The sequence below is a fragment of the Chelonia mydas genome, chromosome 24 (genome assembly GCF_015237465.2).
Source record: "Chelonia mydas isolate rCheMyd1 chromosome 24, rCheMyd1.pri.v2, whole genome shotgun sequence".
NCBI classification, from domain to species: Eukaryota; Metazoa; Chordata; order Testudines; family Cheloniidae; genus Chelonia; species Chelonia mydas.
The window spans coordinates 14,605,571-14,629,405 of record NC_051264.2 but is presented as its reverse complement, the minus strand read 5'-3'; the positions used below and the strand labels follow the sequence as shown (position 1 = coordinate 14,629,405).

The following is a 23,835-nucleotide window of genomic DNA, read 5'->3' as shown; positions in this document are numbered from 1 at the left end:
CGCCCGCCATGCGCTCGTCCGTCCCCCTTGGGGAGCTCCGTGGGGGAGCAGCAATGGAAGGAACAATCAAGGTAGGTTCTGGAGATGTTCCTCCAGGTGCCGGTGTCTGGGCTCCAGCTGGCGCTAGGCTGCATTCAGTTCCTCTCTTTGGTGCGCGCCCCGGCTCCACAAATGCCCCCCTGCTCTTTCCTTCTGGTACAAAAAAATTTCCTCTTCCTTGCCGTTTGTGGCAGTCGATGTCACTGAGCTTAAACAACCCAAACCAAACTGCCCCAGAGAGAGATACCCACAGCGCTGCTCAGCTGGAGCCCCACAAAGGAAGACGCCTCCCCCTACCCCTTCCCGAGCGTGTGGGAAGGAGGTCAGGATTGGGGAGCATGGAGGTGCCATGGGGCACCTATGAATGGTCAGCCCAAGCAGGGGAGAAAGGATCTCAAGCCAGAAGGGAAGTGAGAGGGCCTATGCCCCCAACATGAAGAATCTGGGGTGGAACCTTGCTTAACAGGTCAGTCTGTCCTTCTTTCTGTCACCGTCCTATTCTAGCTTTATCTAGCACTCGTGTTTGTTCATTTGTTCTTTTTCGTTCCTTTCCTTCTGTAGCTTGCAGGTTCTTGCTTCCTTTTTTCCCCCTCTACCTTTCACGCTCTTTCTGTCCTTCATTTTCTAATGTTTTTCCTCTCCCTTTATTTCTTTCACTGCCTTTCACACTCTTTTCTCTCTCGCTGGTTATTTTTTTTCACTTGATCTTTTTCCTCACTCCCTTCCCAGCCAAGCAGGTTCTCCTCGCGCACAGATTTCGGGGCAGGTTTCCCTCCTGACCACCGAGTGGATTAAACACGCCCCAGGAGCATATTATGGGTTACCCAGCAGCTCCACTGACAGGACCACGGCTGGCCCGGGAAGCTGGGAATCTCGTGCCCTGCATCAAACCGAAAACCCGCTGGCATCAAGGGAACAAGATCCGTGGCTGAGACCTAGTTGGATTGTGGGGGCGGCCTTTGATATTTAGAGGAGGGGCAGGGAAGACGTTTCTCGGGCTCAGAGCCACTTTGATTGTCTCCAGGATTCTAGCGCTTTGCGATCATGCTGGGCTACTACATTTGTTTCTCAGTAGGGAGAGCTGGGGCTTAAAGCCGGTTTGTACAGCGGGGAGCAAAAGGGGGGCTGGAAGGGGGGGTCCCAGAGCCAGCAAGGAAATCACAAGGACTATGAAGATTGATGCATCGTCATTCCTGGAAATCAGTGGCAGCGAGGCACCAAAAAGCCTGGGAAGGTCTGGGCCTGCTGGACGAAAGCTGCTGCACCCAGAGATTGCTCGGTCCTCCGCACTCGGTTCTGCGGCCACATTAAGCACAGTCCGGCAAGAGGATGTTTTAACCAGCCGGGCTGCGACTGAGCTGAGGGGAATTAGCAGCCTTGGCAATGACAGTGGGGTCTCGTTGGCTCCCTGGCCAGCGGCATCTTGGCTGTGCCCAGGGGGATTGTTTGATTTGCAGGGTGCTGCAGGGCTTTGTTGGGGCGGTGCCCTGGGGATCAGCCAAAGCCTGCATATGCTATCAGCCAGCGTGGGGCCACGGGAGCCCATGTCCCCCCAACCAGCTGAGGGTACTCCAGACCCCGTCAGCTCCCAGGGGATGGGTACAGTGCTGGCACCCTCCTTCCCCCCACAAATCACCCAGGTGGTGGCCAGTTCTGGGACACTCCCAGGGCCCGGTCTGAGGAAGTCAGAGGGATCAGCCTGAGAGGGGCCCCCCACCACCCACTGATAGGTGCTGTCTACCCCCGCTTCCTAGCTGGGGATCCCCCCCCAGCAAAGCTTCCCTCCACTTGATTTCCAACAGGAAGGGGGAGGGCATGAGTCTGGGAGCCAGGGCTCCTGGGTTTAGGCCACTCACCTCTCCCTGTTCCACCCCTCAGTTTCTCCATGGAAGAGGGATAAGGACAAAGTTGCCCCCAAACCCCCCCAAAGGCTTCAGAGGTGGTTCTGCCAAGGAGGGGATGGCCGCAGCCAGGGCGGCGAGCTCAGGGGTGGGATCCCTGCTTGCCCCAAGGGGGGCTGCGCTGGGTAGGACAGGCAAGGAAGATGCAGCAGGGGCTGTTGCTACCTCAGCACAGGAATAAACCCCTGGGCTCAGGTGCCCGGGACAGGGCCGTCTTTACTGGCCCCTAGGGCAGGGGACAAGGGAGGGTGGGATGGTCCAGGCAGAACCACAGGCCAAGCCAGCCTGGAGCAGCCAGATAGAGCTGGTGCCCCCTAGCAGGGGACCATTCCCCACCCACCTTAGCCTGCCAGTCCCTGCCCAGGGGCAGGTCGGAGCTGGCGTCCCCCTGAGGGGAAAGACCCCATGTCCCAGTCCCTGCCATAGACCTGCATGTGCATTTAGTCAGTTTCTCTGCTTTCATGTTCTTTTTTCTCTCGCTGGTTATTTTTTTCAGTTGATCTTTTTCCTCGCTCCCTTCCGAGCCAAGTGGGTTCTCCTTGCACACAGATTTTGGGGCAGGTTTCCCTCCTGACCACTGAGTGGATTAAGCACGCCCCAGGACCATACTATGGGTTACCCAGCAGCTCCACTGACAGGAGAGCGGCTGGCTCTGAAAGCCGGGAATTTCATGCACTGCATCAAACTGAAAACCTATTGGCATCCAGGGAACAAGATCCGTGGCCGAGACCCAGTTGGATTTTGGGGGTGGCCTTCGATACTTAGAGGAGGGGCAGGGAAGACGTTTCTCGGGCTCAGAGCCACTTTGATCGTCTCCAGGATTTTAGTGCTTTGGGATCGTGCTGGGCTACTACATTTGTTTCTCAGTAGTGAGAACCGGGGCTTAAAGCCGGTTTGTACAGCGGGGAGCAAAAGGGGAGCTGGAAGGGGGGGTCCCAGAGCCAGCAAGGAAATCACAAGGGCTATGAAGATTGATCCACCGTCATTCCTGGAAATCAGTGGCAGCGAGGCACCAAAATGCCTGGGAAGGTCTGGGCCTGTTGGACGAAAGCTGCTGCACCCGGAGACCCCACTCCCCTCCCAGAGCGAGGGAGAGAACCCAGGAGTCCTGGTTCCCAGCTCCCCGCTCTAACCTGTAGACCCTGCTGTGACATTCCCCTCTGGTGTTATCCGGACTGGTGATCTGCTCGGTCACTCCAATCCTTGACTCTGGAAGCCAGACTTACCCTGCTCTGCTGTGAGAACCCCACTCCTGGGCTGTTCACGCACAGCCTCTGGCATGAAGCTGCTCCTTGGATTGTGCAACTGAATGACACTAGCCAGTATCTCAGGTCCCAGACACAACCCTGGGAACCTCCGTCTTGCAGTGTCCAGTTATGCCTGCTGGACATTGCAAGCTTATATGAGTTCATCAATTTAAAAAAGAAATTGATATGTACCAGGCTTGTTATCCCAAGGAGAGTCTCTGACACGCTTCAAACCAAACGCACTGCTTCAGGTAGAATAAACAAACAGATTTATTAACTATAAAGATAGATTTTAAGTGATTATAAGTCAAAACATAACAAGTCAGATTTGGTCAAATGAAATAAAAGCAAAACACATACTAAGCTGATCTTAACACTTTCAATGTCGTTACAAACTTAGGTTTCAGAGTAGCAGCTGTGTTAGTCTGTATCAGCAAAAAGAACAGGTGTACTTGTGGCACCTTAGAGACTAACTTAGATGCTTCTCACCACAGGATGGCTAGTTGCTCTTCAGCCAGCCTCTCCCCTTTGATCAGCGCTTCAGTCGCTTGGTGTAGTGTCTGTAGATGTAGGTGGAAGAGAGAGGAAGAGCATGGCAAACGTCTCTCCCTTTCATCATGTTCTTTCTTTCCTCTTGGCTTTGCCCCTCCCTTCAGAGTCAGGTGAGCATTACCTCATCGCAGTCCCAAACTGGCTGAAGGAAAGGGGGTGACTCACTCGAGAGTCCATCAGATCCTTTTGTTGCTGCCTAGGCCAGTATCCTTTGTTCCTGTGAGGCTGGGCTGGGTTTGTCCCATACCTGCCCTGATGAGGTGTGAACTGCCTCTCTGCTCTTATTTTAAGCCATGAAGATACATTTTCAGGCTCACAACTACATACATGAAATTATAACCTATAACTTTACTATAACACTACTGTAACAACAATGCCCAGTGCATCATGAGCCTTCCGAAGACACCCGACATGACAAACTTTGCATTGGATATCACACAATCATTTTACAAGGATGAACATGGGGGTGCTGGGTGTTCCCCTGAGGTACAGAGTGTCACACCCGCTCCCCTCCCAGAGCTGGATAAAGAACCCAGGTGGCTGGCTTTTACCACTGGTCTTTGTGCAGCAGGACTTTGGGGAATCGGGGAGGGGTCAGAGAAGAGCAACTGGAACTATTTGAAGGCTGGAAAACCTGCCCAAGAACCAAGGACTGAAGGAGCTCGATCTTGTGAGTTTCTCCCAGAGAAGGAGACAAGCTGATTAGATCCTGGTCTGTGAGCACCTCCCTGGGGAGGAGCTTTCGGGGAGCAGAGAACTCATCAACTCAACAGATAGGGCAGAGCAAGAGCTGATCGCTGGTGGATGAAGCCAGAGAAATCAAGACTGGGAATAAGGGGCAGATTTTCCCCAGGAAGGGGAATTGACTCTGGGAATCACTGCCCCAGGGACAGGGCAGAGTCTCCAGCTCTTGGAGTTTTTCTATGGAGATCAGACGTCCCTAAAAGCACCGCTCTAGCTCGACCATCAGATCTGGGCTGGAATCTGGGATCCCTGGGTGGCGGTCTCCAGGCTGGGCAGACTGCATGGGCACAACGGTCCCTTCTGGCATGAAGATGGGCAGATCAATGAATGTACCTGTGCCACGGGGGGCGAGCTGCAGCCCCCACCACACTCCGCAGACAGGCAAAGGGTCAGGCCAGCCAGCCCTTGTAAGATGGGGGAATCGCCACCGAGGTTGACGGTATGGGGGCTGTGACACATGGAGAAGCAGTTGTCGCTGTAGCCGGCAGAGGGCAGCAGAGATGCACACACACAAACATAGTTGCAAACATACACAAACACATGCATGAATCCAGCCACACACACGCATTCTTACTAACATACACAAACACCCACACAAATCCAGCCACACACCAACACAACTGCTAACAGATGCAAACACAGGCACAAATCCAGCTACACGAACACACATACCAGCACAGCCACACACACACGCACCGCCCCTGTGACGTTGCATATGCTTTATAAAAATATGTTTACAAGTGTGAACAGGAGGTAACCAGTCACAGCCCCTTCCTCTGCCCCTTCACCTGAGGCCCCGTCCCCTGCACCACCCCTTCACCTCAGGCTCCGCCCTTGCACTGTCCCTTTCCCTGAGGCTCCGCCCTTGCCTCAGTCCCTCCCCCAAGTTCCTGCCCTTGCGTTTGCCTTCTCCTAGAGACTCTGCCCCTGCACCACCCCTTCCCCAGGCCCCGCCCCTGGCCTGCAACCTCCCCTCAGACCCCGCCCTCATGCCGCCCCCTCACCCTGAGTCCCCACCCTCATGCCATTTCTTTCGCCCAAGATCCCACCCCCGCCCTTGCTCCTCTCCGCCCCTCCCCTCATCGCCCCCCCTTACGGCAGGTATAAAGTGAGGGATCCTGGTCCCCGGTCCACACCCCTGGGTGTGTGGCACGGCTCATTGTGAAGACCAGAGGAGTCGGGAGGATGGAAACTAGAGCCTGGCACATGAATGAGTGGGATTGTGTTCTGTGATTGGCTGCGATGGGGAGAGACCAGGGGTGGCGCCCGCCTCTTCCCACTGCAGGGGTGGGTAAGGTGGTTAGACAGAAAATTGTGGGGTGCTCCCCCCCTCTCGCCACAAGGCCCTGCCCCTCTCTGTGACCCTGCCCCTCCTCTCCCTCCCCCCAGATTCCGCCCCCTAGGGAGGCTGGAAGCCGGAGCCGGGTGGGGGCCAGCTGCCCAGGCCGCCCCCAGCAAGCGTACATTGGCTTCTTTCAGAGCAGCAGCCGTGTTAGTTTGTATCCGCAAAAAGAACAGGAGGACTTGTGGCACCTTAGAGACTAACCAATTTATTTGAGCATAAGCTTTCGTGAGCTCCAGCTCACTCATCGGATGCATTTGTAATTGCCAATTCATTTCATTAAGTAGCGCCTTGCTGCTCTGGGGGTGTCGGGGGGGAGAGACTTCTGCTGCTTTTCTGTTTTTTGTTTGTTTGTTTTTAATTTCCTGCCGGAGAGCGATTGGCTCCTGGTTGCACAATCTGCTAAAAACCCACCTTTGAAAGGCTGCTTGCTGCGTCATTTTTCCCTTTCGAGCCTCGGAGCCCCCTGCCCTCAGCAAAGCCTCCCTGTCCCGTGGCAGTCACCCAAACTGATGGGTTTGTCAACCCACTTTATTATCCAGTAACAATAAACAAAACAAAGGCAATTCCCTGACGAAAACTGTGTTAAAGCTGAGAAAGGGCCTGGACCTGGAGGGTAACAGCAGCCTGGTGGGTAATGACACCTTGTCCATGTCTAGTGCTTTCCGGCCAGAGATCTCCAAGCACTATACACAGGAGGGCAGGATCATTTTGGGGAAACTGAGGCACAGAGCAGGGCTGTGAGTTGCCCGTGGGCAGGCAGACTTCAGATCGCCTCCCTCCCAGTCCTGTTCTCTGTCTGCTAGGCCAGCCTGCCTCCCAAAAGCCAACACAGCCTGGAAAATAGGAACTACAAATTAAACTGCCCCAGAAATGCCCAGTTCCAGTGGCCCAAGTGGGACCTTGCCCCAGGGCTCTGCTGCGGTGTGGGAGGAGGGCTGGGAATCAGGACACCTGGGTTCTCCTGGGTTTCCCCAGCTCATGGAGGAGGGTAAATGCTGCCCCGGGTGTGAGCAGTGGATTCTCATCGAGATCCGGGTTGCGGCAGTGCGGAGGGGACGGTGGACGGTTGGCAGGGGTCTTGGCCGTGCTCAGTTACAATAGTCCTTGGTACTGTTATAATAGTCGCCGTTGTCATCCGAGGGGCAGGGAATCTCCCCGGCACACGGGATTTCCTGCCAGGGACACAGGAAGAGAGACAGATTGTGTGAAAGAGGGGACACTCCTCGAGCAGGAGACCTGTGTGTGATGTCTGCCTGTAACTTCAGTAATGGGGGAGGGGGAGTGGGATCCAGGACGCCTGGGTTCTCTCCCTGGCTCGGGGAGTGGGGTCTAGGGGTCGGGGGGGGGGAGGCGGAGGGGAGGCTGGGATCCAGGATTCCTGTGTTCTCTCCCCAGCTTTGGAAGGGGAGTGTGGTCTAGTGGTTGGCGGGGGGGTGGGGGGGGCAGGGAGCCAGGACTCTTGAATTCTATCCCCAGCTTTGGGAGGGGAGTGGGGTCTAGTGGTTCGAGTGGGGGAGGGTCTGGTAGCCCGGACTCCTGGGTTCCATGCCCACCTTTATGGCCCTGCAGAGCTGTGAACTGCAGTTATCTGGCAGACTAACGAGCATCCCCAGTTGTATTTGGGCAGAGATCTCCCAGCCTCCTGTGCCAGTGCAAGTCCTGGCTATTGGATGTGAAGGAGAATCTCCCCATAGCCATTAGCAGGACGGGGTCTATGATGCATGGTCAGGTAGTGCTGATTCCGTCCAGCTGGGGATGGTGGGGGGGTGCACAGGCTGCAGCTGCATACTCAACCCCAGCCAGTATATGGGGGCAGTGGGGACCAAGGGGCTAACAGACCCCCGCAACTGACCTCATAGAGTGAGTCTCTCTGTGGGTTGCTGGGGTCCTCTCTGCTGCCCTCTGGGGAAGGAGACACAATTATCCCCTTTCACTGTTTATTTTCCTTCTTTAAACATTTTCCCCCCAATTCGATCGTTTCCCCCCTCTGGCACCCCCCCCACAAAGCAGGCCGCTTCCGCCAACCCTCATACACACAGTGTAGGGCTCAGCCCCTCCAGCAGAGGGCGGCAGGGACACACACACACACACACACACATAGAGCAGCGGGTTGATTTCCTTCACATGCCCACACTCCAGGTTTTCCATAATGCAGCCAGAGGCCCCCCCCTTCCTGCCACTCCCCCAATTCCCACCCGGGGGGGGGGTCACTTACTCTGCAGACTCCCCCCCGGTTCTTTCCGTTGGCGGATTCTCCTGGCCAGACAATAAACCCCGAGGTTGCTCAGGAGGAAGAGCAGCAGGACCCCTGCTCCGAAGCCTGCCATGGGGCCAGGGCTCAGCTGGTACCAGTCACTGCCGTCTGTGGGGGGGAGGGATGGAGAATAGGGTCATTAGCTCCAGTGTCATGCAGGGTGCAGTGGGGCAGGCCAGGGGAGATGAGGAGGTGGGAGCTGGTTGAGGGGGCAGCATAGTCCTAGGGGGGACAATGAAGGCAAGTCTCAGTGGAGGGGGCAGGAAGGAAGCTGGGTTTTTAACCAGGAGAATTTTCCTCCCAAGTGTTTATTGGACATTGGAGTTTCTTCCAGGTTCCTCAAACCTCCAGTCTCCTCTTATTACAATAGCACCTAGAAGCCTCTGCTGAGATCAGAGCCCTGCTGTGCTGAGCACTGCCCGGACACAGAGACAGAGACAGGCCCTGCCCCAGCTGAGATCAGGGCCCTGTTGTGCCAGGCGCTGCCCAGACACACACCCAGAGACAGGCCCTGTCCCTGCTGAGACCACAGACTCAGAGCAAGAGACAGACCCTGCCCCAAGTGCGACCAGAGCCCCCTTGTGCCGGCAGCTGCACAGGCCAATGGAAGAAAAAATGTGAACGATCACAAACCTGTGTGTGTTGCTGTTTTGCTGGGTACAAAATGGAGCCATTTCCCCCACTTTCCCCCCAGAGTTTTGGGAATTTGGCATTTGAAACTTTTGCTAAACTTTGAATCTACCCTTTCGCCAAAGATTGAATCTGACTTTGAGCAAACGCTTCCTCCAACTTTTCAACCATTCTTTTATCGGCATTTTGATCAAATATGGTTCTGTTCAGTCATCATAATTGTCTGTTTCCCAAAATCCTAAACAATTTTGTTTGCCAACCTCCCCCCCCCCCAGCATTTTCTGTTTAAAAGATTATTTAACTTTAATTTTAATTGATTATAATTTTCAACAATTGCCCCATGGGTGGCGGGTAGCGTAGGATGGGGAAGGCTGTGCCTCCCCAAACAGCCAGGCACAGCCCCACCCACGCTTCGCTCCCAGGCTCCCAGTTCCCTTCCCGCTCTTCCGTGGCTGAGAGCCTGGGGCAAGCAGGCTGGGGCCGGTGCTCGCGAGGCCTGGGGTTGGGGGCGCTGGGACTGGGGCCACGCCACGCTGCCAGGCACTGGGGTTGGGGGCACTCTGGAACAGGGGGTGCATGGGGGGTGGCAGCCGCAGGGGGCAGGCAGGGACACACAGACACAGAGCAGGGCTCAGCTCCTACAGCAGGGGGCCGCAGGGACACCCCCCACCCACCCACCAGGGCTCTGGGCTCCGGTGGGGAAGGGGAGGTGGAAGGGGAGGAGTGTGGCCTCGGGCAGAGAGGGAGCGGCCAGAGGCTAGGCTCCCCCAACAGCTCGTTCACCCAGCGCCCATGAATTGCTCCTTCAAAACACTGTCAGTAAAAACTGAGATGAAAAATGTAATGAAAAGTCCGGCAAAGAGCTAATTTTGAGGGTGGCAAACCAGACATTTTTCCTGATGATTAAAAAATATTAAATTTCAACCACATGTACGTTATTTGAATGAGTGTTTCTCGGCCTGATGACAGGTTGACTTGTAATGTCATTTGGCTGCTAGATGGCTCTGTGCACTGGACAGGGATACTGGAGCCTGGTCAACAAAGCGGACCCAGCTGGAGCATGAGCTGGGAGCTTGTTTATTTTGGTTGGCCTTGCAGAAGGACGGTGCGGGGTTCAACCATGGTGCATGGGGGACTCTAAGCCATTCCCTGGCAACGCAATGCGTAACGTGGAGTCAAATGCTCCCAGTACTTACACACAACAGTGATGGTGAGTGGCAGAGAGGTGGATTTCCCTAGGGTGTTGTGCACCTCACACTGATATTCTCCCCCATCAGCCACCTGGACGCCCAGGAAAGCCAGTTCTGGCTGTGCCCACCCCAGCCGCTCGCCATCCTTGTACCAGGAGAAGCCTACTCCGCCATAGGCGCTGGTGTCCAGCTGGCACATCAGGGACAGGGGTTCCCCCGTGCTGCGATGAGGGCCTGGGGTGGCCACCACATGCACCACGGGGGGGGCTGCAGAGGAAGCGAATGAGATATGAGCTAATGACACCCCTGTGGGATGGCAGTTGGGGGCTTAGGCGCTGCATGGCATGGGGCGGAGGGGCTCCATGGCTCTGTCCCCAATGCTCTAGCCCCACTCCCATATCCAAGTGATGGCATAAGGAGGGCCCCTGGACCCTCCCATTTGTGAACCTAGCTCTACCCCCATGGCTGTGGCCCTGCCCCCAACTGGAATGTCAGTGACAGAAAGGCCCCCCCTGCAATCTGTGCTCTCCTGCTCCGCCCCCAGGGCTGTGGTCCCGCCCCCATTTGGAATGTAGGTGAGACAAGGATCCCTCCCATCTGTGCTCCTTGGCCCCACCCCCAGGGATGTGGCCCCGCCCCCAATTGGCATGTCAGTGACTGAAGGGCCCCTCCCATCTGTGCTCCTTGGCCCCCACCCCCAGAGCTCTGGCCCCACCCTGGCACTGGCTACTCACCAAGGATGGCCACATAAGTGGTGGGGGATATAGCTAGGTAGCCACGCCCGGTGCCGGAGACCCACTTCATGCAGGTGTAATTGCCCCCGTGAGACAAGGTTGCCCCCTTGATCTGCACAGAGGGGCCCCCGGGCAGATCCTCATAGTTGTGAATCCAGAAGTAGAACTGGTCCAGCGACCTGCTGTCCTCCACGCATCTCAGTGTGAACGAGTCACCCTCCCTGATCGGGCCCGGGCCGTCCGCGTCCACCAGGACCTTCAGGTGGGGGGTCCAGCCTGAAAAAGCCATTGGAGATGGGTCAGAACCAGCGCTCTATTGAGGGGAAGGCCCAATGCCCCATTCCCTGCACCCATGAGCCAGCCAGTCCCTCATCCTGGGGCCGGATGGGAGCTGGCGCCCGCTAGAGGGGAAAGGTCCCATGTCCCATTCCCCACCCCTTGTGCCAGCCAGACCCCTGCCCTAGGACTGGATTAGAGCCAGTGCCTGCTAGAGGGGAAAGGCCCTGTGCCCCGTTTCCCGCCCCGCAGTTCGTGCCCTGGGGTCTGATGGGAGCCGGTGCCCCCTACAAAGGAAAATCCCCATACATAATGCTACTCACCTGTGGCTGGGGGCTGGGACCCTTTGGGGAGGCACCTATTCTGGTAGCCCCGCACCCGGCACTCCAGCGCCGCCCCCCGGTGCTGCCAGACGATGTGCATGCTCAGCCGGCTCTCGCGTTGGCCAGCTGCAGTTTCCGTCAGGATCCGCGTGCCGGCTCCATCATACCAATACAGGCCGGAGGAGGAGCAGCGCTCGGAGATGGAGCAGAACAAGCTGCCGCTCAGGGCTCCCCCGGCCCTGGCCATGCCATAATTGACCCTGCAGGGATGTTCTGTGCAGGGTGGGTGAGGGGGAGAGCCAGTCACTGCTGGGGGTACGGCCATGGGCCCAGCCACCTCCAGTCACCACCCCCTGCCCCTTCTTTGAGAGCTTCCTCAAGCCCAGGTGGGGGTGTGACCTGTACCAGGCTCCCCTCCCAGAGCTGGGAAAGAACCCAGGAGTTCTGGCTCCCAGCCCCCCTTGCTGTGACCACTAGATCCCACTCCCCTCCCAGAGCTGGGAGAGAACCCAGGAGTCCTGACTCCAATTTTGGCTTCCTCTAACCACCAGACTCCACTGTTTCTTCACAGCTCTGCAGAATGTGGCCATCTGATTTGAGTTTAATGTTAAGAGCGGTGTACAGCAACCGTCCTTGGGGATGGCTCAATGGGCGCTGAGGTGCAGCCACTTCTGGGGCGGGGCAGCTGGGGAGCAGCCACACATAACACTGCACGGGGCCGGGCTGGGTTGCTGGGGAAATGTTTCTGGAAGAGGAGCTGGGGATTACCTGACACCGTGAGGCACAGGGCTCGGGGGCTTCTCCAGCTTTGGCTCTGGGTCTGGAACTCAAAGGAGTAGGCGCCCCCGTCTCCGAGCGCCAGCGGGTTGAGGCGCAGGGTGCAATTGTGCTGCAGGTCGCCCAGGAACTGGACGCGCTCGGCCTTGCCATAGCCCTGCCCCGCTGCTGCAGTGAGCCGCACAATTCTCTCCTTGTTCCGGCTCCAGGTCACGGCCCTGACGAGCTGCCCCTCGGGGTAGGTGTAGGAGCAAGGGATTGTCACACATGAGCCGCTCCATCCAGCCAGGGGGTCCACGGGCAGGGTCACCCCCCAGTCCTGGCAGCCTGCACCTGGAGGGGAAGCAGCATCCTGCTATCTGCGGCACAGAGCCCCCTCGTGCTACCCTGGGGCATCGGGGCCAGCCCTGACTGCCAGGGGAGACTCCCGACCCTGCCCCCTGCAGCACAGCGCCCCCTGGTGCTGTCCTGGGGCATCGGGGCCAGCCCTGACTGCCAGGGGAGAGTCCCCACCCTGCTCCCTGCAGCACAGCGCCCCCTGGTGCTGCCCTGGGGCATCGGGGCCAGCCCTGACTGCCAGGGGAGAGTCCCCACCCTGCTCCCTGCAGCACAGCGCCCCCTGGTGCTGCCCTGGGGCATCTTGGCCAGCCCTGACTGCCAGAGGAGAGCTCCCACCCCACTCCCTGCAGCGCAGCGCCCCCTGGTGCTGCCCTGGGGCATCGGGGCCAGCCCTGACTGCCAGGGGAGAGTCCCCACCCTGCTCCCTGCAGCACAGCGCCCCCTGGTGCTGCCCTGGGGCATCGGGGCCAGCCCTGACTGCCAGGGGAGAGTCCCCACCCTGCTCCCTGCAGCACAGCGCCCCCTGGTGCTGCCCTGGGGCATCGGGGCCAGCCCTGACTGCCAGGGGAGCGTCCCCACCCTGCTTCCTGCAGCACAGCGCCCCCTGGTGCTGCCCTGGGGCATCGGGGCCAGCCCTGACTGCCAGGGGAGAGCCACGACCTTGCCTCCTGCAGCACAGAGCCCCTAGAGTTTGCAACTGAACCCCAGAAATTCCAGATGCCCCCTGCTGGATTTCAAGCATTGGCAGGTGGAGCTGTCTCCATGGCAGAGTCTCCCACATTCCCGCCTCCCTGTTCATCCCCGTTACTGCATCCCAGCCCCAGCCCGAGCGCAACCAGCACCACTCACCGGTCAGGATGGAGAGGGCCAGCAGCAGCAGGGCCTCCATCTCCTCCAGGGTGAACGCTGATGTAGGGCCTACAAGAAAGGGAAACCGGATTTGGGCGTAGGAAAGGTTCCTACGAAAACATTTTCAGCACAAAGGGTGTCACAGAAAGGCCACGAGCTCCATAGCGAGGGCGGGCTTGGGGCTGAGGCAGGAGATCTTGGCTCTAGTCATGGCTGGAGCCCGATATAGGAGTCACATAGTCATTCTCTGGATTACTTCAGAATTCCCAGTGATCCCGCGGAGGTTTGACAGGTTCGTGTCCCCAGGTCAGGCCCAGGATTATGGAAACTGGGGTTCAGCTGGGAGCCCCTTGGGCACAGCTGTGACACTCGCACTTGAGGAATTATTAGCACATTTAACAAAGTCACAAAGGCTCCAGCCCAGCGAGGTAGATAGAGAGACGGCAGCGGGTCCCTCTGAACCGTCCCGTGCAGAACACCCCGGACTGTCAGCCAGTATCTTCCTCCTCACCATCACCTCCCTGGCACCTCCCAAGGGCTACACGACGCTCTCCTGCCCACAGGCTGGGATGCGACTTGTACTTGACGTTACGCTGATGCCACCCTGCCTAATGCCTGATCCATAGGGGTGTCTCCCCTCTTCCTTATGTGTATCTCCTCCCCCTACCAGTGATCGGGGCCTTCCCCTATAGGTAGGTCATGGTTCTCTGGTGGTCAGACAGCTGCCGATGGGCCCATGCTAAAATATCCGCAAGCTGGTGTTAGCTCATGTTTCTGGTGTCGTTGTGGACAAAGCTCCCCCTTAAACGCTCTGTTCCCACGTCCCAAAACGTAGGGGTCACCTTTAGGCCATTTCTCTGTGCCAAAGTCCATAGCCTCAAGCCTTATGCTAACTGCTGACGCCAGCGTCTCACAGGAGACAGGCCTGTGGGTTCCTTGCACTGCTGCCACACAAAATAAATGCTAAAGCCAGCTTTATGGGCTACACAATGCTGCCACAGGGCCCCATGTGACCATGAGCAAGCCACGCCGCTCCGTGCCTCAGTTTCCCCACCTGTACCAGGAGGATAAAAATCTTACTTTTGTCTCTTTAGACTTCAAATGCTTTGTAGCAGGGACTGTCTCTGGCTGTGTGTCTGGGCAGCGCCTGGCACAACGGGGCCCTGATCGCAGCTGGGGCAGGGACAGTCTCTCGCTTTGTGTCTGGGCAGCGCCTAGCACAACGGGGCCCTGATCTCAGCTGGGCCATTAGACGTGACCATAACACATGTGGGAAATAGTGATAACGACCTCGCAGTGTTTAGCTTCATTCAGCATCGCAGTTTCCTGCCTTGCTGAGGAGACCAGAGAAACTATCAGCCCAGCCGCTTACTGCTGAGTTCATTGATCTACCCATCTTAATGTCAGAAGGGACCTTTATGCCCACACAGTCTGCCCAGCCCAGTGACCGCCCCAGGGATCCCGACCTCCAGCCCAGATCTGATGGTCAAGCTAGAGCAGTGCTTTTAGGGACATCTGATCTCCATAGAAAGACTCCAAGGGCTGGAGACTCTGTCTCTGGGGCAGTCCTTCCCAGGGTCACTTCCCCTCCATGGGGAAAATCTGCCCCTTAATCCCAGTCTTGATTTGTCTGGCTCCATCCCCCAGCTGTCGGCTCTCACGTTGTCCATGTCTGTTGGGTTAACAAGCCCTCTGAAACCTCCCCCGCCCGCCCACCAGGGAGCTGCTGACAGACAGGGATCTAGTCCCCTTTGAGCCTTCCCCAGGTTAAACTCACTAGATTGAGCTCCTTCAGTGCTTGGCTGTTGGGCAGGTTTTCCAGCCCTCAGATTGTCCCTGCTGCTCTTCTCTGACCCCTCTCCCATTTCTGGATACCTTGTTTGCCATGCAGCCCCCCAGAGCTAGGCGCAGTCTCCCCAGTGTCACGTCCAGCGGGGATCCCAGCTCCTACTTGCTATTCCCCTGTGTCTCCAGCCCAGGGTCACACTCACCCTCTTAGCCAGAGCATCGCCTGGGGAGCTCATGGACAGTTGGCTCCACCAGGACACCTGGGTCCTTCCTAGAGTCACTGCTGAGCAGGGTACAGCCCCCCCAGCCTGGTCATGATGGGCTCATCAGTGTCCCGTGGGGCTGGCTCCCCCGCTGTGATAAACAGTTCCTCTAGCTGGGCCCTTCCCTCTGCCCCACTGGGGCCAGAGATGCTGAGTTTGTGTCTCGGAAGATCTGATGTGACACAACGACCTCGTGTGAGATCTCATCTCGTGTGATGTGTGATGTGACACAGGATCTCATAGAGAAGGCGGAAGGGGCCAGCGATTATCTGCAGTCTGGAGCTTGCTGCGCCAAGGCTAGTGGTGAAAGCAGCCCTCCTGGGTTCTTTATCCAGCTTTGGGAGGGGAGTGGGGTCTACAGGTTAGAGCAGGCGTGGGGGCTGGGAGCCAGGACTCCTGGGTTCTCTCCCTGGCTCTGGGAGGGGAGTGGGGTCTAGTAGTTAGAGCAGGGGGATGGATAGTCAGGACTTTGGGTTTGGCTATCTCTGGCTTTGGGATGAAAGTGGGGGTCCAATGGGTTAGAGCAGGAGGGACTGGGAATCAGGACTCCTGGGTTCCAGTCTTGGCTTGGGGAGGGTTGTGGGATCTAATGGTTAGATCGGCAGGGGCTTTTCCCTGGTAGGCGGCCGGGTGCTGTGAGCATCTCAGACCTGTTCCTAGCAAACGTGTCTGAAGCACCAAATCGACACCCCAGATGGCGTTAACCAGCCCCTCGCTGGCTGAACAGGCCATGGGGACTGAGCTCTCCTCTGCCCCCTAGAGGAGAGGTTTGCATTAACGGGGGGGGGGCGGAGTGGGAGCATGAGTATGGGGTACAGAATGGCTCAGCAAAGACCCCAAGGGAATTCAGTCTCCCTGGCACATGAGCTGGGCCTTATCTTTGTTCTGCCAGCAGCCTCCAGGTGGTGCTGTTACAATTTGCCCTTAGTGTGCAAGCAACTGTTCAGGGTTTGGAAGAAATTTGTTTTTCACTCATTTTTGCACTTTAGTTCTCTCCGGGGTGCTTGCTGCCTCAATCCCTCAGTCTGTGGAGAGTTATTTGCCCCCTGGGAACCCGGCCTTGGTGGTTTCTGCTGACAGTCCCTACAGAGGGAGGTCCCTGGATGCTGTTTACGACCACGTTTGTCCAGGACTGGTGCACGTACAGCAAACACTCAAGTTGCACTGAGAATATACCCAGCCTCCATGGTGCTAGTTTCTCCTCCTTCAGGTGACTGACCTACAAAGCCCTGGATTCTGCTCCCACTCCCTAGAGGGGCATCAATATTCCCGTGTTTGTGCAGCGCCTAGCACACTGGGGTGCTTGCCTGGGCTTGTGTCTCAGCACTACTACAGTGCAAATAATAACTAATAATAAACCTACAAGATCCTCTATTTAAAATTTCAATTACTCCTTCATCCAAACACCATATAACCCAGTTACCAGCTGCACACAGATGCTGCACGGGGACAGCTCCCCTGGCACTGAGATGCAGCCTCCTCTGGGGTGGAGCAGCCGGGAAACAGCCGCACATAACACCAGGCAGGGATGGCTCACCCAGGGCTAAGATGCAGCCACCTCTGGGGCAGGGCAACTGGGTAAGAGCCACACATAACACCACACAGGGATGACTCACCGGGTGCTGAGATGCAGCCACCTCTGGCACAGGGCAGCCGAGGAGCAGTTGCACATAATGCCCCATGGGGATAGCTCACCCAGCGCTAAGATGCAGCCACCTCTGGGGTGGGGCAACTGATACTAAACTAAGAGCAACACCTTCCATTTCAATTTAAGCTGCTTTGAGACTCTAAACACAGATTCTTTCCCAACACACACACACACACACACACACAATATCATGGAAGTTCCTGGGAGTGTGAGATCTCAGGAGCACAGCACTTACCCTGGTCCTGGGGCTGCGTTAGACACTGGGAGCCCCTTCCGATCTCACCGAGGAGGCAGTGGGCTACGGCAGAGAGACAAACATCCCTGCTCAAGTATTTGTAACCCACGAGCCTGTGTGCTGGGCTGGCAGGGGCTGGGGCTCAGGGGAGGAAAAGGAACTGTGATAAAGACTTCCTGGCTCTTAATGGCACCAGTCCTGATCTTCACATGTCAAGAAAAGCCAGTGGTGAGAGGCGGGGAGTGGGGAGTGGGCAGACCAGACCAGGACTCCTGGGTTCCATTCTCAGCTCTCAGAGCAGAGTGGGGTCTCGTGGTTACAGTGGCAGGCTAGGATCTAGGATTCCTGGATTCTATCCCAGTTCTAGGAGGGGAGTGGGGTCTAAAGGTTAGTGTGTGGGGGGGGTGGGTAAAATCATGGAGCAGGTCCTTAAGGAATCAATTCTGAAGCACTTAGAGGAGAGGAAAGTGATCAGGAACAGTCAGCATGGATTCACCAAGGGCAAGTCATGCCTGACTAATCTAATTGCCTTCTGTGACGAGATAACTGGCTCTGTGGATGAAGGGAAAGCAGTGGACGTGTTGTTCCTTGATTTTAGCACAGCTTTTGACACGGTCTCCCACAGTATTCTTACCAGCAAGTTAAAGAAGTATGGGCTGGATGAATGCACTATAAGGTGGATAGAAAGTTGGCTAGATTGTGGGGCTCAACGGGTAGTGATCAATAGCTCCATGTCTAGTGGGCAGCCGGTATCAAGTGGAGTGCCCCAGGGGTCGGTCCTGGAGCTGGTTTTGTTCAATATCTTCATAAATGATCTGGAGGATGGTGTGGATTGCACCCTCAGCAAGTTTGCAGATGACACTAAACTGGGAGGCGAGGTAGATACGCTGGAGGGTAGGGATAGGATACAGAAGGACCTAGACAAATTGGAGGATTGGGCCAAAAGAAATCTGATGAAGTTCAACAAGGTCAAGTGCAGAGTCCTGCACTTAGGATGGAAGAATCCCATGCACCGCTACAGACTAGGGACCGAATGGCTAGGCAGCAGTTCTGCAGAAAAGGACCTAGGGGTTACAGTGGACGAGAAGCTGGATATGAGTCAACAGTGTGCCCTTGTTGCCAAGAAGGCCAATGGCATTTGGGATGTCTAAGTAGGGGCATTGGCAGCAGATCGAGGGACGTGATCGTTCCCCTCTATTCGACACTGGTGAGGCCTCATCTGGAGTACTGTGTCCAGTTTTGGGCCCCACACTAGAAGAAGGATGTGGAAAAATTGGAAAGAGTCCAGCAGAGGGCAACAAAAATGATTAGGGGACTGGAACACATGACTTATGAGAAGAGGCTGAGGGAACTGGGGATGTTTAGTCTACAGAAGAGAAGAATGAGGAGGGATTTGATAGCTGCTTTCAACTACCTGAAAGGGGGTTCCGAAGAGGATGGCTCTAGACTGTTCTCAGTGGTGGTAGATGACAGAACGAGGAGTAATGGTCTCAAGTTGCAGTGGGGGAGGTTTAGGTTGGATATTAGGAAAAACTTTTTCACTAGGAGGGTGGTGAAGCACTGGAATGCGTTACCTAGGGAGGTGGTGGAATCTCCTTCCTTAGAAGTTTTTAAGGTCAGGCTTGACAAACCCCTGGCTGGGATGATTTAATTGGGGATTGGTCCTGCTTTGAGCAGGGGGTGGGACTAGATGACCTCCTGAGGTCCCTTCCAACCCTGATATTCTATGATTCTATGTCTTCAGAGGCAGAGTTGTTAATAGAACCCAGGCGTTCTGCTCCCAGCCCCTCCCCCTGCTCTGACCCACCAGACCCCACTCCTGCCAGCCAGGGCTGGGGATAGAACCCAGGAGTCCTGGCTCCCCACTACCCCCGCTACCACCCACTAGCTCCCACTCCCTGCCCAGAGCATGTGTATGCAGACAGACAGAGACACACAGAGCCCCACCCTCAGAACACCCTGTGCCCAGAAGAGGGGCATGGGGTGGGGGAAACACCCCAATGATTTGTCTGTCGCAGATTCCCCAGTGATGGGGTGAGTCACTATTGATGACTCAGCACCTGGCCAGTGAATGGATCCTGCCCCATCCATGGACCCTGCCCCTCTGATTCGCCTGCCTGCCCATCACCCCGATGGGTAACAGCTTCATTGTCAGTGCGTGGAGCATAGATAGATACATAGATTCCCACCCAGTGGCCCCAGGGACATGCCGGCCACTTCCGGGAGCTGCAAGGAGCCAGGGCGGGCAGGGAGCCTGCCTTAGCCCCACCAACCAGACTTTTAACAGTCCAGTCAGCAGTGCTGGCCAGTGCACAGCAACCCTCGGAGACAGGTGTTCCCACCTCCACAACAGACGCACCTTCAGCCAGGGGAGCTCCGGGGCGCAGAGTCTGGGGGGATCCGGATGCAGCCAACCTCTGGGGCGGGGCTGCTGGGGAACAGCCTCACATAACACTGCATGGGGAGGGTTCGTTCAGCGTTTAGACGCAGCCTGCTCTGGGGTGGGGCAGCTGGGGAACACGGACACCTCACTGTGTCTGCATACCCCTTTGTAGACCGTCGTGTTGCTGAATCTGTACCGGAACCCCCAGAACACAGCCCAGCTGGCAGACGGCTCGCGCTGTGAGTACCCGATACCCCCTCCTGGCCCAGCTGCATGGGACACTGTCTGGGGAAGTGCACAGCCTCCCAGCCCTTCCTGTCCCTTAACGCCCCGGTTGGGCCTCCATACATGAGCCTCGGCTCTGCCTGGCTTGTGAGGAAGCTCGCAGCCTCTGGAGACGCCCCTCACTCCTGGCAACAGGAGGCACGGGGGGTACCCCCTGCAGTTTTCCCATTGTCCGACAGCAGAGTGAGTCTGTGTCTCTCTCCTCCAGGTCATGTCAGCGATGTGGAAGTGCAGGAGCGTTACAACAATTTCTTTGAGGTGAGTCACTGAAAGTGGGCTGGGAATAAAACCCAGGAGTCCTGGCTCTCAGCCCCCTCTCCCTCGCCCAGCTCTCTAACCACTAAGCACCACTCCCTCCCAGAGCTAGGATAGAACCCAGGAGTCCTGACTCCCAGCTCCCCCTGCCCCCTCCCCACCAGACCCCACTCCCCTCCCAGAGCTGGGAATAGAAGCCAGAAATCCTGACTGCACCTCACACCAGGCAACCCATCCTTATGTGGCATCGCTGTGCGGCTGTTCCCCACCTGCCCTGCCCTGCCCTAGGGGTGGCTGCATCCCAGGGCTGGGCAAGCTGTTTCTGTGCATCGTTATGTGTGGCTGTTCCCCAGCTGCCCTGCCCCAGAGGTGGCTGCATCCCAGGGCTGGGCGAGCTGTTTCTGTGCATCGTTATGTGTGGCTGTTCCCCGGCTGCCCTGCCCCAGAGGAGGCTGCATCCCAGGGCTGGGCGAGCCAACAGATAATCTGCTGCTCTTCACATTACACTGAGCTACTTCCAGCAAATCACAGCTACCTTTTCCAGGTTCGCTTTTACAAGCTGTACTAGCCAACAATCCACCATCCATCAAAAATCTACCCTTTCCTTCCTCAGACAGGGCTTTAACTTACCATCCACTTTAATCTGCTCCTGAGAAACATTTTCCTCACCAATGAGTTTTTTCTGTGCTTGATCTAATTTCAGAGAGTCACTTCTGAGACAGTAGACAGACATTCAGCAACCTCGTTCACAGACAAACTGCTTTTTTGCACAGACAAACAGCTATTTCCCAAAGACAAACTTTTGGCAAACCCCTCCATAGACACAGCCTCAGGATTAATCCTCCCTGTGCCTGGTTTATGTTAATTTGATTGAACATAATTTTAATATCATTTCCCATCATAAGATCCTTAGGGATTGTGTTTTTCACTCCCACAATTATGGTGCCATCAAATCCCTTCCATGTAAGGCGGATTTTAGCCAAAGGCACCCTGACAAAATACTCAGATAAGGTTACAACAGTTACACTTTCACCTGGTAAATAATCTTCCTCCCTGACAAGACTTGCTTTAACCAAAGTAATATCTGCTGTGGGGTCCCTCCATGCCATACACCTTACTCCATTCACTTCTGCACTGCTAACAAACTCTATATTATTTTCCCTGTATTTAGCTTTAATATGAGTTTTAAGGTCAAATTCTCCAGAGACAACAGAAACAGCATTTGCACACAGGGCACCAGTGCTGGGCTCTGTTGGCTTGCCTGTGAGTTTATAATAACAGGATTAGCATTTACTGGGTTTGGGGTTTTATTTTTTACGTTTGGATGCTCTGGTTTGATGTGCCCAGGTGTACCACACAAATGACATACCACTTGGAGTAGGAGTTTTTCTGCTCTGGGCCCCCATGAGCTTTTCTCATGGAAGTGGGACTGGTCCCACCTTTAAATCCTCCTCGCCTCTTAAACTGGGGAGAATGGTGATTAACTTTCCCCTGGGGTTTACACCCTTCTCGAGCCCTATTTTGAGTATGGGCATCCGCAATCTCTGCGGCCTGCAGGACTGACTCAGGGTCCCCATCACACACAGCTGCTCTCCCCTGGTCAGGCACAATGTCTAAGAACTGTTCCAAAGTTATTAAATCCAGCAGTTTTTCAAAGCTCCCTTGTGCTTTCGCTCCCACAACCCACTTTTTAAGAAAACCCATCAGCTTATGGGCACATTCCACAAAAATACAATCATTAGACACTCTAAACTTTCCAAATTTAATTCTGTAAGAATCAGGAGTAACCTTGAACCGCCTTAACACAGAATCTTTAAACAGCTCATAATCTAAGGCTTCTTGTTCCCCCAATTCATTAAATACTTCCCTGGCTTTTCCAGTCAGTCTGCTCATCAGGACAGGCATTCGCTGACCATCGGGGATCTTGTGCAGCTTGCAGAGGCGTTCAGAGGTCGACAAAAACTCCTCTATATCCTCAGTATCGTTATAAATACTTCCCCAGTTTTTCTCCTGGCGGTGGGGAACTGGAGCACCAGGCGGTGGGGACTTTCTCTGCTCTTCCAATACTCATAGCTGAAGTCTGGCAGTCTCCTGTTGCATCTGGTGAGCCTTCTCCTCAGCAGCTATACGTGCCATGTGCCTTCTAGGAGCCTTTTACTCCAATTCAGCCGTTCTCTCAGCAGCTTCTCTCTATCTTTCAGCAGCCCTTTCCTTAGTGCAAGGGGACTGTTGCCCCCTTACTAACAGTCAGTGGGGGTGTTTTGGTTGCTAGCTCCCAGTGCTAAAAAGGGGGGAAGGGTCAATGGGGAATCAGGACCCTGAGACCGACAGTCCCCAGGGGCAATGGGGAGAGGCCAATGCTCCAGGTCAGCCTGAATGACAGGGCGAGCAGGCTAATCAGGGAGTCAGGAGGCCAGGGAGGTCCTGTCCTTGTCCTCTGTGTGAGCTGGATTTGCCTGGGTCAGACAGAGTGGGGCCGAGCTAAGGAGAAAGCAGGGGCCCAAGCTAAGCTGGGGAGCAGAGCTGGGTCGGATCCAGAGGAACCAGAAAAGCAGCCCCGAGAGAGCAGACCCTGTCCTGGGAGCAGAGCTGCAGCCCCAAAGCCAGAGGCCCAGCCCAGAGAGAGCAGACTTGTCCTGGGAGCAGAGTGGCAGCAACCAGAGCCAGAGGCGCCAGAGAAGCAGCCCAGGAAGCAGGTCAGTGCTGGGAGCAGAGTCACAGAAGCAGCCTGCAGAGCAGACCTGTCCTGGGAGCAGAGCTGCAGCAACCAGAGCCAGAGGGGCCAAAGGAGCAGCCCAGGGAGCTGGAGGCAGAGCAGCAGAGACCGAGCAGTGCAGCTGGGGCTGGAGCAGTCTGGAGCTGGGTGCGGTGAGCAGCTGGAGAAACCGAGGGGGACCCTGGGCAGCGGGCCCAGCACAGGGAGACGCCTCAGCCAAGAGGCTCTGCAGGCCAGGCTTGGATTGTAATCCCGCCAGGGCGGGGGCGACACTGGGCAGAAGGGTCCTGCCACTTAGACCCTGAGAGCGTGTGGCCACCACCAGTGCAAGTGTCCAACCCACAGCATCCCTGCAGCACAGCCAGGGCCTGAGCAGGAGGCCTGGGACTTACAAGGAACAGACTGTGAACTGCCCTGACGTTCCAGAGACACTATTTGTGATGCTCCCTGCCACTGAGTGGGGTGATGTGTTTCTTTTAACCTTTCCCATTATTCCTTATTCTTTTTAAAATTAATTGTTGATTAAATAACTTACAAGTTAAAGCAAATGCATGTAATGGTCAGTGGTCAGAGAAGTGCCCAGTGCAGAGAGAATACCCCGGAGTGGGGACACCCTAGTCCCTGTCCTAGGTGACCACAGCAGGGTTGGGGGTCGAGTCCCCCAGGAATCCTGGGCCCAGCCTTGTTGGGGTTGCGAGGACTCTGCCAGACAGGAGAGTGGAAGGGGAGTCCTTAAGGGCAGGGAGGCCACTGGGTAAAGGAAGTGGGAGCGAGGACTCAGATCTTTTCACTAGCCCACTTCACTGGGGTAGTGCAGAAGCCAGGAAAGTTCCCCACAAGAGCGGGACTATTCCCCCGCTTACATTAGCTTCCTGTTCCATATCAGCTGTCTTCTGCTTTTCCAGCAATCGAAGATGTGCTAGTTTCTGTTCATGCTCAAGTTGCAGTTTATTTGCTGCCTTTTGCATTCTAATTCCTTCTGCAGTTTCTGTAGTACCAGGTAGGGGCTGTGCTCCTGGTTTCCGATCACTGGCCATTAACAGACCTCTCAGTTCTTGATTT

The 23,835-nt window shown here is 56.0% G+C and overlaps 1 protein-coding gene across 1 annotated transcript; it reads right to left on the bottom strand.

Annotated features, from left to right (window-relative positions):
- Nucleotides 1-6,017: 6,017 nt before the first annotated feature.
- Nucleotides 6,018-17,268, bottom strand: LOC119564175 (B-cell receptor CD22-like). Its single transcript, XM_037883197.2, has 9 exons — nucleotides 17,135-17,268; nucleotides 13,201-13,269; nucleotides 12,004-12,345; nucleotides 11,236-11,508; nucleotides 10,637-10,912; nucleotides 9,909-10,169; nucleotides 8,044-8,190; nucleotides 7,681-7,730; nucleotides 6,018-7,000 (listed from the first exon to the last, which is right to left on the bottom strand). The coding sequence occupies exons 2-9, from the start codon at nucleotides 13,238-13,240 to the stop codon at nucleotides 6,917-6,919; spliced, it is 1,473 nt and encodes a 490-aa protein (XP_037739125.1). The 5' UTR covers nucleotides 13,241-13,269; nucleotides 17,135-17,268; the 3' UTR covers nucleotides 6,018-6,916.
- Nucleotides 17,269-23,835: the final 6,567 nt, after the last annotated feature.